This window comes from Megalobrama amblycephala, linkage group LG19 (assembly GCF_018812025.1).
Source record: "Megalobrama amblycephala isolate DHTTF-2021 linkage group LG19, ASM1881202v1, whole genome shotgun sequence".
Classification (NCBI taxonomy): domain Eukaryota; kingdom Metazoa; phylum Chordata; class Actinopteri; order Cypriniformes; family Xenocyprididae; genus Megalobrama; species Megalobrama amblycephala.
In genome coordinates this window covers 3,361,057-3,375,255 of record NC_063062.1, presented here as the reverse complement: position 1 = coordinate 3,375,255, position 14,199 = coordinate 3,361,057, and the positions used below count along the sequence as shown (strand labels likewise).

General features: G+C 40.0%; 1 protein-coding gene across 1 annotated transcript; it reads left to right on the top strand.

Moving 5' to 3' along the window:
- Positions 1 to 568: 568 nt before the first annotated feature.
- On the top strand, positions 569 to 7,918 carry ppp1r15b (protein phosphatase 1, regulatory subunit 15B). Its single transcript, XM_048169185.1, has 3 exons — positions 569 to 952; positions 2,570 to 3,651; positions 7,329 to 7,918. Exons 1-3 carry the CDS (start codon positions 805 to 807, stop codon positions 7,539 to 7,541), a joined length of 1,443 nt encoding a protein of 480 aa, XP_048025142.1. The 5' UTR covers positions 569 to 804; the 3' UTR covers positions 7,542 to 7,918.
- Positions 7,919 to 14,199: the final 6,281 nt, after the last annotated feature.

Sequence of the window (14,199 nt, the reverse complement as noted above, 5' to 3'; positions counted from 1 at the left end):
TTTGAGGTTACAGATTCAATTAATATTATCATATATGGCCATTTGACATATTATTCATGCCATTATGTCTCTTGTATTGCCTTTATGTCTTTGTAAAGCATTGTTTAAAAACAACAGCGTTACGCATGACGCAAGAAGCAGAGCAACAAGGTTGGAAATTTGCCTCAGCACTAATTAGCAAGCGTATTGAGGCTTTACTTTAGTCATTATCTGATGTAAGTTCATTTTGAATGCATAATTCATTCGCATTTCCACAACACAAAAACGCTAACTTGTCTGAGAGCAGCTTGGTCCATCCAGTCTGGACGTAGCGAGTACAAATGAATTTCATGAATTTAATCAATATTTGAACATTTTAAATAAATTAATGTGCATGCTTAAATATATTGCCACGAGTATGAAGTAATCGTGATGTAAGAGTAGCAAAATGTAAACCTGTGGCTTCGTGATATTTCGCCTGGGATGGGCTACGTCATCAAATGGGGCGTGGTTTGTTGCAAAAGGGGGCGGTGTTAATGTGAGTGACACATAAGCGAACAAATCAAAGGTCGCATGGTTGCAGCCTGGAGATATTTGTTTATAGTGGAGCTCTCATAAGTTTGAGCCGTCTGACAGCGTCACATTCGGAGGAGCTGTAAACTGAACTTCGTGATCATGTGGATCTCAGCTGCTTTCGCTCGGAGTTAACGCTCACATATCTGGGAAGATGTGGTTAGCAAACTTCAAAAACCAGCCGATAAATTACTACAGAGAAAACACACCAAGGGACGAATATCAGAATACGTGACAGGGTATTGTTTGAGGATGGAGCGGAGCGCATCGGAGCGGACCGCGCTGCGGCGGTTCGGGGACAGTGGCATGATGCTTCTGCCCTGGACTAAACAGATCCTGACGGTGGTGTGGGAACAGCTGCGACTGCTGGTCCAGGTCATCTGCTGCACTTTGATGACGGGTAATTTTCTGATTTATATATTTGCATTGTATATTTTATGCTATCCATATGCTTGACCATTGCTGGTTTACATAATGGGATTTACAATATATACTGATCTATAATAATATATCAACGTATAGATGAACTATTCTGATAGATTTTAGTGAAAGTGCAAATTGTTAATCAATTCTGTTGCATATCTACATTTTTGATACAAGATTCCATATTTTTTTATTCACATTCAATCTTATTCAAAGCTACTTGCAAATGAAGAAAATGACCAGCAGTTGATTATAAAAAACAATAATGTCTAATTAGTTTTTGATGCATCAACACGAACTAACAATAGCAATATATTCTTGCAGCATTTACTATAACCTTTGTTCATGTTAATTAATAAAAATGTTCACGTTCACATTGTTGCTTCACATTGCATTGTTACTTCACATTGCATTAACTAATTTTAACAGATATATATATATATATATATATATAGAGAGAGAGAGAGAGAGAGAGAGAGAGAGAGAGAGAGATCTTAAAAAAATTGTAATAAATGTTGAGATTAACATTAACCAAGATGAAGAAATGCTGTAGAAGTATTGTTACTTTTAGTTCATGTTAACTAATGTTAGTAAATTAAACCTTATGGAAAAGTGGTTAAACATTAGTCAAACCAATCAATACACTTTTTCTAGAGCAAATGTGAAATTGCAAATTGTTTTATTATAACTACCTTGTGTTTATTTTCTTTTAACTGGATAGAAAAGTGGGGTTTTGGACAATATTGGCATGAATCCTTCTTAATTTGTGATAATTTTGCACTGATAAGGGACAACACAAACTACGAAAACATATTTTATTACATAAACAGTTTATACATAGAAAAAACTTTGATTCCTCAAAATATCCACCATTAGCAGCTATCTGACCTAAACTGGGTTCTGATTGGTTCATTGTATTCTAAATTTAATTGGTAATCAATTGTTGAAACTATTAAGGTGTGCTGACCCAAAAATCTTTACAAACCTGGGCCAAGTTTAAACCAATAACCAGGCATCACAGCTGGCAAAGGGGCATGTCTGACTTTGACATGTATATATTGCCATTATTATGTAATCAAAATGAAAATTATTATTGCTGGTCTTCAATGATAATGTCAAGTTACTGTAATGTATTTGCACAAAAAAAATTATTAGGATTTATGCTGATATCGTCCAAAACCACACTTTGCCAGGGGTGTTTCCAAACTTTTGGAGGGCAGTATAATATATATATATATATATATATATATATATATGTGTGTGTATATATATATTAAATAAATATATATATATATATATATATATATATATATATATAGTCATTATTATTTACTTTTTTATTTTGTAATGAGAAGGGACATAACATTCCATGCAATATTATGGATAATATGGATAGTATTTTTATTTTTTACTTAAGTATTTTACATTGTAATAATTATTTACAACACTTATTACTATCTATTACAAATGTACACATAGACACTCTGTTTATATATTGCATATATATTTTTTTATTTATATTAATTTATTGAAATGCAAAAGGCCTCTGTTCATGGTTATGACCTAAAGTAACTTCTTTTTGTTTGGTCCCCAGTTTTCCAGATGTTCAGGTTTGAAGTCCATCTGAGAATCACAGACGAGACAGGGCAACACATTCAGCACATGACAAGCGGGTCAGGAGACCCTTCTGACGGTTTCCTGCTCTCATCCTTGTTTGAAAACAACAAAAACATAGTGGTTGGGGGTTCCAATCCGCTTTCAAAATTCGGCAGAGACCCATTCGACGTGAGCTCCCACTCCAGAGCTGTTCTGTCCAGTCTGGTCAGCGATGAACTCTGTTGCTCTTTGGTGGACGACCTCGTGTCCCATGCAACAGAGTGTCTCAATGACACCGAAGATCTCTATATTGGAGATCACTCCATGTGGAAACACGGATATGACTGGACTGTTTTAGGAGGTTCCGAGAGGAAATGCGGAGAGAGCACCTGCACTTTTACAGCACATGTGTCAGGGTTTTCCACAAAGGAGTTTGTAAAGCATGAAAAGCCTATCAGTGATCCTGACTTATCTAGTTCATCTACGGAGGATGTTCCAGCTCCATGTCAAGTACAGTCAGTCAGTCATCTGTCAGACAGCGAGTTCAGCTGGGGTAGCACAGACAGCTCTTGTTTTGAAGGAGAACGAGAGGAGAGTGACAAACTCTGGGAACTTCTGACCAGCTCGACGGATCCATATCACCCGCTGCACTTCACGGCATGTTTATCCAGTGCAGTTGCTGAAAAGAGCAAAACGCAGGTGGTTTCAAAGCCTGAAAGTCCGACATCACAATCCACTGCGTCTACAGGCTCAGAATCTTCCAAACCAGGATCTTCTGAAGATGAAGAAGAAGAGGCCTTATGGAGATCCCTCTCTCAGAATGATGACCCATATCACCCGTTGAATTTCAGAGCCCCTCTTCAAAGCTCATTAGCTACACCAATACCTTCCAAACATGAAAGTAAAACGAGACACTTTAAATCTTCAAGGCGCTCAAAGCCACTTTTACCGCCAAGCAAAGTTCCTCGCCATTGTTGCCGAAAATTACCCTTTGAGACATTATCGGTGGTGCCATGGAGAAGATGTGTTGGTCTGACAGCTGTTCAGGACAACCAGAGGAAATGTCCCACTGTTAAGAAGGTAATTATCAGTCTCTAGGGCTTTTCACACTTAAAATATTTAACCCTGGGTTATTCTAAACCCCGGGTTAACGGAATCCTGGGTTATCTTGCTTCACGTTTCACACTGCTCATAATTTACCCGGGGTTAACAATTAATCCTGGGTATTCATAAGCTGACGTTTTACACTGTACATTCCTAAACCCTGGGTTAATGTTCTTATTTGCGGTGTCAGGGTCATTGATTGGATAAACGCAGCATGCAACCTGTTTACATAGCTCTAGAATTGCGTATCCTCGTATTGCCGACTGTACTATCAAGCTTATACTGAATTGACATTTCGGACTATAAAGGTAAGAATGAAATGGTCTCTTCTCACTCAGATGTCACGTTTTCTGTCAGCATTTGACGTTTTTCCTCTCAAATGCTGAATTTACTGTTTATTATGTTTCCGTGACTGTCCAAAGCAGGCAAATATATGAGTACGTGATTGGTTGTCTGTTGCTAAGCATCTAGCTGTAACATTCTATTTCTGCATTTTTCACATTGTACAAGTTTGGCATCGCAATGCGGGTTTCATAACCCCGGGTAAAAAGCGGTGCTAACCCCATGTAAACAGTTCTACTCTACCCGCTCCAAGCGGGATGTGAACCGTGGTCTCTGGCGTGGGAGTCGGGCGCTCTAACAAGGAAGCTAAAGACCACAGCCCCTAGCGTCAGTTGCTAGAGCTTCTCTTGAGATCAGGGAAGTGAGGTTTACATGCACAGTTCTTACTGGCCTAGACAGTTACCAGTTACATTCATTCCAATCCGGGTCACGCCACCAAATGTAACCGGTTCTACTCGACCACCTCAGAGCAGGACATGAACTGTGGTCTCTGGCGTGGGACTCGGTGCTCAAGGAGGCTAAAGACCGCAGCCCCTAGCATTAGTCACTAGAGCGCCTCTTGAAATCAGGGGAGTGAGGTTTACGCACACAGCTCTTACTGGCCTATGACAGTTACACACCCCCTAAACCTCACTCCCACCTGGGTCACGGCACCAAATGTAACCAGTTCTACTCGACCTGCTCCGAGCGGTACGCAAACCGTGGTCTCTGCCGTGGGAGCCTTGTTAGCCTCTAACAAGAAGGTTAAAGACCGCAGCCCCTAGTGTCAGTCGCTAGACTGCCTCTTGAGATCAGGGGAGTGAGGTTTACACACACAGCTCTTACTGGCCTAGACAGGTACACTTACTCCCATCCGGGTCACGGCACCAAATGTAACCGGTTCTACTCAACCTGCTCCGAGCGGGTCATGAACCGTTGTCTCCGGTGTGGGAGTCGGGCGCTCTAACAAGGAGGCTAAAGACCGCAGCCCCTAGCGTCAGTTGCTAGAGTGCCTCTTGAGATCAGGGGAGTGAGGTTTACACACACAGCTCTTACTGGCCTATGACAGTTACACTTACCCCCTAAACCTCACTCCCATCTGGGTCATGACACCAAATGTAACCGGTTCTACTCGACCCGCTCAGAGAGGTACATGAACCGTGGTCTCTGGCATGGGAGCCTTGTTAGCCTCTAACAAGGAGGCTAAAGATCGCAGCCCCTAGCGCCAGTTGCTAGAGCACGTCTTGAGATCAGGAGAGTGAGGTTTACACGCACAGCTCTTACTGGCCTAGACAGGTACACTTACTCCCATCCGGGTCACGGCACCAAATATAACCGGTTCTATTCGACCTGCTCCAAGCAGGACATGAAATGTGGTCTCTGGCGTGGGAGTCTGTGCTCAAGGAGGCTAAAGACCACAGCCCCTAGCATTAGTCGCTAGAGCGCCTCTTGAGATCAGGGGAGTGAGGTTTACACACACAGCACTTACTGGCCTATGACAGTTACACTCACCCCCTAAACCTCACTCCCATCTGGGTCACGGCACCAAATGTAACCGGTTCTACTCAACCCGCTCAGAGAGGTACGCAAACCGTGGTCTCTGGCGTGGGAGCCTTGTTAGCCTCTAACAAGGAGGCTAAAGATCGCAGCCCCTAGTGTCAGTCGCTAGACCGCCTCTTGAGATCAGGGAAGTGAGGTTTACACACACAGCTCTTATTGGCCTAGACAGGTACACTTACTCCCATCCGGGTCACGGCACCAAATGTAACCGGTTCTACTCGACCTGCTCCAAGCAGGACATGAACTGTGGTCTCCGGCATGGGAGTCGGTGCTCAAGGAGGCTAAAGACCGCAGCCCCTAGCATTAGTCGTTAGAGCGCCTCTTGAGATCAGGGGAGTGAGGTTTACACACACAGCTCTTACTGGCCTAGACAGGTACACTTACTCCCATCCGGGTCACGGCACCAAATGTAACCGGTTCTACTCGACCTGCTCCGAGCGGGACATGAACCGTTGTCTCCGGTGTGGGAGTCGGGCACTCTAACAAGGAGGCTTAAGACCGCAGCCCCTAGCGTCAGTCGCTAGAGCGCCTCTTGAGATCAGGGGAGTGAGGTTTACACACACAGCTCTTACTGGCCTATGACAGTTACACTTACCCCCTAAACCTCACTCCCATCCGGGTCACGGCACCAAATGTAACCGGTTCTACTCATCCCGCTCCGAGAGGTACGCAAACCGTGGTCTCCGGCGTGGGAGCCTTGTTAGCCTCTAACAAGGAGGCTAAAGATCGCAGCCCCTAGCGTCAGTCTCTAGAATGCCTCTTGAGATCAGGAGAGTGAGGTTTACACGCACAGCTCTTACTGGCCTAGACAGGTACAGTTACTCCCATCCGGGTCATGGCACCAAATGTAACCAGTTCTACTCGACCTGCTCCAAGCAGGACGTGAACCGTTGTCTCCGGTGTGGGACTCAGGCGCTCTAACAAGGAGGCTAAAGACAGCAGCCCCTAGCGTCAGTTGCTAGAGCGCCTCTTGAGATCAGGGGAGTGAGGTTTACACACACAGCTCTTACTGGCCAACGACAGTTACACTCACCCCCCTAAACCTCACTTCCATCCGGATCACGGCACCAAATGTAGCCGGTTCTACTCATCCCGCTCCGAGCGGTTTGCAAACCGTGGTCTCCGGCGTGGGAGCCTTGTTAGCCTCTAACAAGGAGTTTAAAGACCTCAGCCCCTAGTGTCAGTCGCTAGACTGCCTCTTGAGATCAGGGGAGTGAGGTTTACACACACAGCTCTTACTGGCCTATGACAGTTACACTCACCCCCTAAACCTCACTCCCATCCGGGTCACGGCACCAAATGTAACCTGTTCTACTCGACCCGCTCTGAACGGTGCGCGACCCATTACACACACAGCTCTTATTGGCCTACGACAGTTACACCCGCTTCTAAATTACAAGTGTGAAACCTTCCTTTACCTAGGGATAAAAGCAGTGTTTAGAACAACAATAACCCAGGGTTAAGCGCAGTGTGAAGAGCCCTAAGGTGTGGTTACAATTATCGCTGTTCAGCAAATTTCCCCCATGCATATTTCGTAACAGGTTCAAGTTGATCATGCAAATTCGCTGCACTGACCGACAGAAAGCTGCTTGGTTTGAAAGTGACTTCTGTGTGAACTGTCACAAATTGCTAAACTATTGACAATAGAACTTTTTTGGCCATAAAAAATTTCTCTGAAAGTCCGCAAATGTGACCGTACCTTTACTCCGCTTTAGACAACATGTCAATTGTATATCATTGCTTTATAACAGCACGTTTCTCATGTTTTCCAGGTGAAATTTTCTCCCATCGTACAAGTTCACAAGATGCACACTTGGTCCTTTGCTCTCCAAGCATCACGTAAGGGACCATGGGAGGAGCTTGCGAGGGACAGAGACCGATTCCGAAAGAGAATCAGTGAAACTGAGAAGGCCATTGGCTACTGTTTTAGTTTATCACACAGGGAAAAGCTGTGGGCCTATAAGGACAGCGTACAGAAGAAATAACCAGCCCTTGATCTGCAAAAAATTGCTTCTGATTGTAATTATTGATCTTATAGTTCCCAGGCCAGCCTCTAGACTGTTATATTGACTTAAATTGACAATTATACCTCACTGCTGTGTCCCAACACACATTGTACCTTGACTACTACTAAATGTTAATCATTTTTTTGCTATGCCTTACAGACTTTTCAGTGTGTCTGATCACACATATTTATTTTAACAGAAATTGTGGATATGTTGGAGTTGTAGACTAGTGTTGTTTTATTTAAAGGGATAGTTCACCCAAAAATGAAAATTCTGCCATCATTTACTCACCTTCATGTCATTCCAAACCCATATGACTTTCTTTATTCTAAAATGTTAAATTTTGAATATAAATGTTTCTTTTCTACGGAGCCCCATGCATGACATGCAAGAAAACAAATTAAATCATGCGCATGATTTATAATTTGAGGGAACGAAATAGTAAATCGTGTGCACGATTTAGCCTACTATTTTTTTTCTGCATGTCATGTCTGGGGCTCTTTACTTTTCTCTTTTTTTGTTTTTTTTTTTGTTCATACAATGAAAGTCAATGGGGTCAAGAGTTCTTTCGGGGTCCATTCAATGTATGTACAAAAAATTCTTTAAAATATCTTCTTGTGTTTGAAGGACATACAGGTTTGGAATGACATGAGGGTGAGTAGATGATGACAATTTTAATTTTTGGGTGAACTAACCCTTGTTTATTTCAATGGTTTGAAATGGTGTGAGAATAGGCTGCTAAAGTTTGTTTTTAAATTATGTATAAAGTTGGAGAAAATGCCAGAAAAAAAGGTAAACAAGGCTAACAAGGTAAAAAGGTTACACCTTTTTACACCTACACCTCAATGTTTACATTTATTTATATATATATATATATATATATATATATATATATATATATATATATATATATATATTGTTCAAACACCACCATTTAAAAGTTTGGGGTCAGTAAGAATTTTTATTATTATTATTATTATTATTTATTTTATTTTTAAAAGAAATTTAGACTTTTATTCAGCAAGGATTAGGGCTGCAAAGGGGCAGAAACTTTCCATGGGAAGTTAAGTTGGGGAATTTTGGAAAATTTACGATTTAGAAACTTGGTAATTTGGGGTAACTGTATCATATACAAACATAAATATAAACATTTTTGTCTTGTCAAAAGCAGACATTAATTCCCATATATTCCCATTAATTCCCAAGGAAAGTTTCCAACTTTAAAAATTCTGAAGACTGGAGAAATTATGCAGAAAATTCAGCTTTGCATCACAGGAATAAATTATAAATTTTAATAATATTCCACAATTTAACTGTATTTTTATCAAACAAATGCAGCCTTCATGAGCATAAGAAATTTATTTCAAAATCATAAAAAAAAAGATACCAACCCCAAACTTTATAGCAGTGGTGTAAATGTTGAAAATGTCATCCTACACCCCCTGTTCTTACACAAAAACAGATACCACTATTATCAGATATTTGCTAAATTTGACTTCACTGATCACTGCAATTTGTACATGAGAATAAATAAAATGGCAGTAACTTTTGCTTTACAAAAACTGTTTCTTTTTCATCATCCATCATCACGTCCTGCATTTGTTGAATGTACAATAGTGTTTCGCTTGTTTTGGTTGATCTCACTAGTTCATTGTGTCTCAGACTGAGTGCAGAACTCCTGTGAGACGCCGTGTGCAGCCCCTGTAACAGAGGGTTAAAAACAAAGCGTGATGAAACTCTCTCCCTTGAGGAGAAATCAATTAGCAACTCCCCTCGACAACACAAACTCGCATGGTGCAAAGACAAGCAATCATTTACGCAATCTTTCACGCTGTGACAACAGACTGCGGGTCTAATTTAATGATGCTTTGTCCTTCAGTTAATTGGATAGCATTTCAGACATTTTTATTGATCAAGTAAAGCTGGACATATGCTATAATGAAATCGTTTAACACTATATTAACAGTAACACGAAAGCTCACTTGTTGTACTTTCCTCTTAGCTTTATCAAATAGTGTCGGCTCAGAAAGCAACAGATCTGAGAGCAGTTTTGTTAGCTGGATGCATGATGGAAGTTACATGCGGTGCTGCTATGGTGTCTTCCTCTCCTCAGGTGCCTTCACCCAGGTGACCTTGGTCTCTAAGCAACCAAGCACAGCAGTATCTGGCAATGAGAGGATTGCATATGATTGCAGCAGGGCTTGGTGTGTTGTGGGAGGGCGGCCGGCACGGCCCCAGCCTCTATTACTCATCCTGGAGAGTCCAAAGCTTGAGAAGGGGGATCTCTGGAGTCACAATTACAAAGCACTGACTGTCTGATGCAATAGAGCAATCAGCAGCCACAGTGTGAGACAAAAAAAAAAAAAGGCACAGGTAGTCAGACACATCTCATGTTACAAGAAGATACTTGAGCTGGATCGTGTTATAGTCACGTTGAATTGGTACAGAATATGTCAATAATGTGCATGGTCAGTGTTCATTGAGTGGTTAAAAATGTGAATCACGCTTCCCTGTCTGATATGTAAAAATATTTGAATATTCAAATGAGTTACAGGAGCTTCACAGAGCCATTTTGTTAATGTGAGTGAGAGGCCTGCATACATGAAATCTTTTTTGGATTTAGATATTTAGTATGTGTGTGTGTGTGAGAGAGAGAGAGAGTGTTTGTGTGTGTTTGGTCCAGGTAAACCCTACGTTATCAGGACAAAATGTCCCCACAATGATGTCAATATCTGAAATCCTTATCCTTGTGAGGACATTTTTATCGGTGAGGAAAACAGCTTATAAGTCATACAAAGTGATGTTTTTTGAAAATGTAATAATGCAAAAAGTTTTCTGTGATTGATGGGTAGGTTTAGGTAATAGAATCTACAGTTTGTACAGTAAAAAGAAAACCTGTTGAAAGTCCCCATAAAACATGGAAACCCAACGTGTGTGTGTGCCTACAGGTTTTAACTATACTTGTGAGGGTCAAAGGTCCTCACTTATATAGTGAAATATTATATCAACCGACTAGTGAGGACATTTGACTGGTTCTCACTAGTTAAAAGGGCTTATAAATCAGACAAAACATGTTTATATTTTAATGTGTTTTGCATGTGTTTCTGTGATGGCTAAATTTAATATAAAACAGATTGCTAAAAATGTTATTTTGTCATGGGATAAATCATATAATTGTGTAGAATAGATAGACTGCATGCACATCTTCAGAAATTAAATTTGGCAACAGCAGATCTCTGTTTGCCATTCATGTGGCACATATAAAGTAATCCCAGCATAAACCTTTGATTTTCAAAGATTATTATTTTTAATCTCTCTTCAACTGTTGGCTGTATGTATTGCATGACAATCACCACAAGGGGGCACCATTGATCATCTTCTGTTTCCATCTACATTAACTCCAGCTATTATATTCAGTTTTATTTTTAGACCTGCTTCCCGGATATAATATTTATATGGTCCCACTTTATATTAAGTGGCCTTAACTACTATGTACTTACATCAAAAAATAAGTACAATGTACTTATTGGGTTCATATTGAATTGCAAAACACTTTTGCTGATATTGAGGTGGATACGGGTAAGGTTAGGGAAAGCTTTGGTGGTATGGGTAGGTTTAAGGGTAGGGGTAAGGGTTAAGGGATGGGTCAACAGTGTAATTATGAATGTAATTACAGAAATTAATTACAGATGTAATTACATGCAGGTGTTTTTAAAATATAAGTACAATGTAAAAACATGTATGTACACAATAAGTGCATTGTATCAAATGATTAATTAAAATGTAAGTACATAGTAGTTAAGGCCACTTAATATAAAGTGGGTCCATTTATATCTTTTCTATAATCTGAACTAAAATGTAAAAGTACCAAAATACATTAATACAAAATACATAAATGATAGATATATAAATAGATAGACAGATAGACAGACAGATAGATAGATAGATAGATAGATAGATAGATAGATAGATGCCTGGAAATAATATAATCATGATGAGTATTAATGAGAATTTACTTAGCGAACAGAAATGGCATCACAACTATTAACTTTTGTTATATACTCACACGCCTCTAGGTGTCACAATACGACCATCTCAAAAAATTGAGCGCACCTTTTGTGTAGCCCTAATAAATCATCTTATTTGTATGTTTTCATATCACTGGTAAAAATGGACCCATGTCCATGATGAAGATATATGAAGAATATGTTGCTTTGACCAGTCTGATCAAATGGTAGGCTAGGTGTGTGTGTGTTTTGACTATAGTGAGGACCAAATGTAAAATACTTTCACAACCGACTAGAGAGGACTTTTGACTGGTCCTCACTAGTTTAAAAGCCTTATAAATCAACCAAAACATGTTTATATTTAAATATTTTGTTTTGCACAAGTTTCTGTGATGGGTAGGTTTAGAGGAGGTGTTGTGTTAGGGGAAATTATCTTTGACCTGATATAAAATCAATGGAAGTCTATGCAATGTGTCTGTGTGTGTGTGTCTGTGTGTGTGTGTTTATTTATTTTTTATTGAATTGATCTATAGAATGTCGATGTCCATATATGGTAGACATGTATAGGCCTATTACATTGCCAAAATGTTTTTTCCCTTCCCCAGACATGTTAAACTAGCTGTAATATCTAACCAAACATAATTATTGTGTGTGTAATGCTATTTATTTTCATTTTACTCATACTGTATGACAATACATACTGTAAAATAAACAATATAATAAAGTTATTCTTGACCTGAAAAAACATAAAAACTAACAGAGCAGAACCTAGACTAGTTTTGCAATGATCTTTTTATATCGGTGGAATTTTAATGCCGTGTTTCATGTGGGAAATTTAATTGATTTTATTCAAGAAAAGTCTAAATAAGAATAACAAAAGGTGAATTCAGGGTGATTGGGACACTTTTTGCCATTGAAATGACTTGGAGAATTTGTCCCAATCAAACTGAATTCACTTTATTAGTGGATGAAGTAGAAATTACTTAAAGGATTAGTTCACTTTCAAATGAAAATTACCCCCAGCTTTACTGTATATGACTTTCTTCTTTCTGATGAACACAATCAGAGATATATTAAATATCCTGACGCATCCAAGCTTTATAATGGCCGCCTTCTGTATTCAACTTACGGAAAAAAAAACGGAACTGGCGTCACGTCAGTTAAGCCTTTCCCGTAAGTTGAATAGGGAAGGTGTAAGGATGTAGCATAAGCTTTTTGAACTGCGAGAGTTTTACACTTTCTTCGTAAGTTGTATACGGAAGGCGGTCTGGCGGAAGCTAGATATTTGATATATTAGATATTTATTAAAGGTGCCCTAGAACATGTTTTTAAAAGATGTAATATAAGTCTAAGGTGTCCCCTGAATGTGTCTGTGAAGTTTCAGCTCAAAATACCCCATAGATTTTTTTTTATTAATTTTTTTTAACTGCCTATTTTGGGGCATCATTATAAACGCGCCGATTTATGCTGCGGCCCCTTTAAATCCCGTGCTCTCCGCCCACAGAGCTTTTGCTTGCCCCTAACAAAGTTTACACAGCTAATATAACCCTCAAAATGGATATTCACAAAGTGTTCGTCATGCATGCCATGCGGCATGCATGCGGCGGATTATGTGAGTATTGTATACTGTTATATTGTTTACATTGATTCTGAGTGAGTTTGAGGCTATGCTGCGTGGCTAAAGCTAACATTACACACTGTGGGAGGGATTTATAAAGAATGAAGTTGTGTTTATGCATTATACAGTCTTGTCTCCGTGAATACAGTAAGAAACGATGGTAACTTTAACCACATTTAACAGTACATTAGCAACATGCTAACGAAACATTTAGAAAGACAATTCACAAATATCACTAAAAATATCATGATATCATGGATCATGTCAGTTATTATTGCTCCATCTGCCATTTTTCGTTGTTGTTCTTGCTTGCTTACCTAGTCTGATGATTCAGCTATGCACATCCCGATGTTCTGCCCTTGTCTAATGCCTTACATAATGATAATGTTGGGAAGATGGGCTGGCATATGCAAATATTGGGGGCGTACATATTAATGATCCCGACTGTTACGTAACAGTCAGTGTTATGTTGAGATTCGCCTGTTCTTCGGAGGTCTTTTAAACAAATGAGATTTATATAAGAAGGAGGAAACAATGGAGTTTGAGACTCACTGTATGTCATTTCCATGTACTGAACTCTTGTTATTTAACTATGCCGAGGTAAATTCAATTTTTCATTCGAGGGCACCTTTAATATAACTCCGATTGTGTTCATCAGAAAGAAGAAAGTCATATACACCCAGGATGGCTTGAGGGTGAGTAAACCTTAAGCCCCGTTCATACCGCCAGCGACACGCAGCGACAAAGCGACAGGATCCCATTCATTTCAATGGAGCGCTGGCGACTTCCGGCGACAAGAGCGACAGTGACCGTTGGCGACAGAATGTAGGCGTGTCAAGCGACGGGAGACAGGCGACAAAAGTTCAGATATTATGCAAATCAGGAGCGAATTTCACGAGCGACAACCAATAGGAGTGAAGGCTCTGGAGCTCACGTCACCGTCTCGAGCGCAGGCAAGACAGACAAGACATAGTTCTGGAGTGATTTCACTGTTTTATATGATTTGACTGTA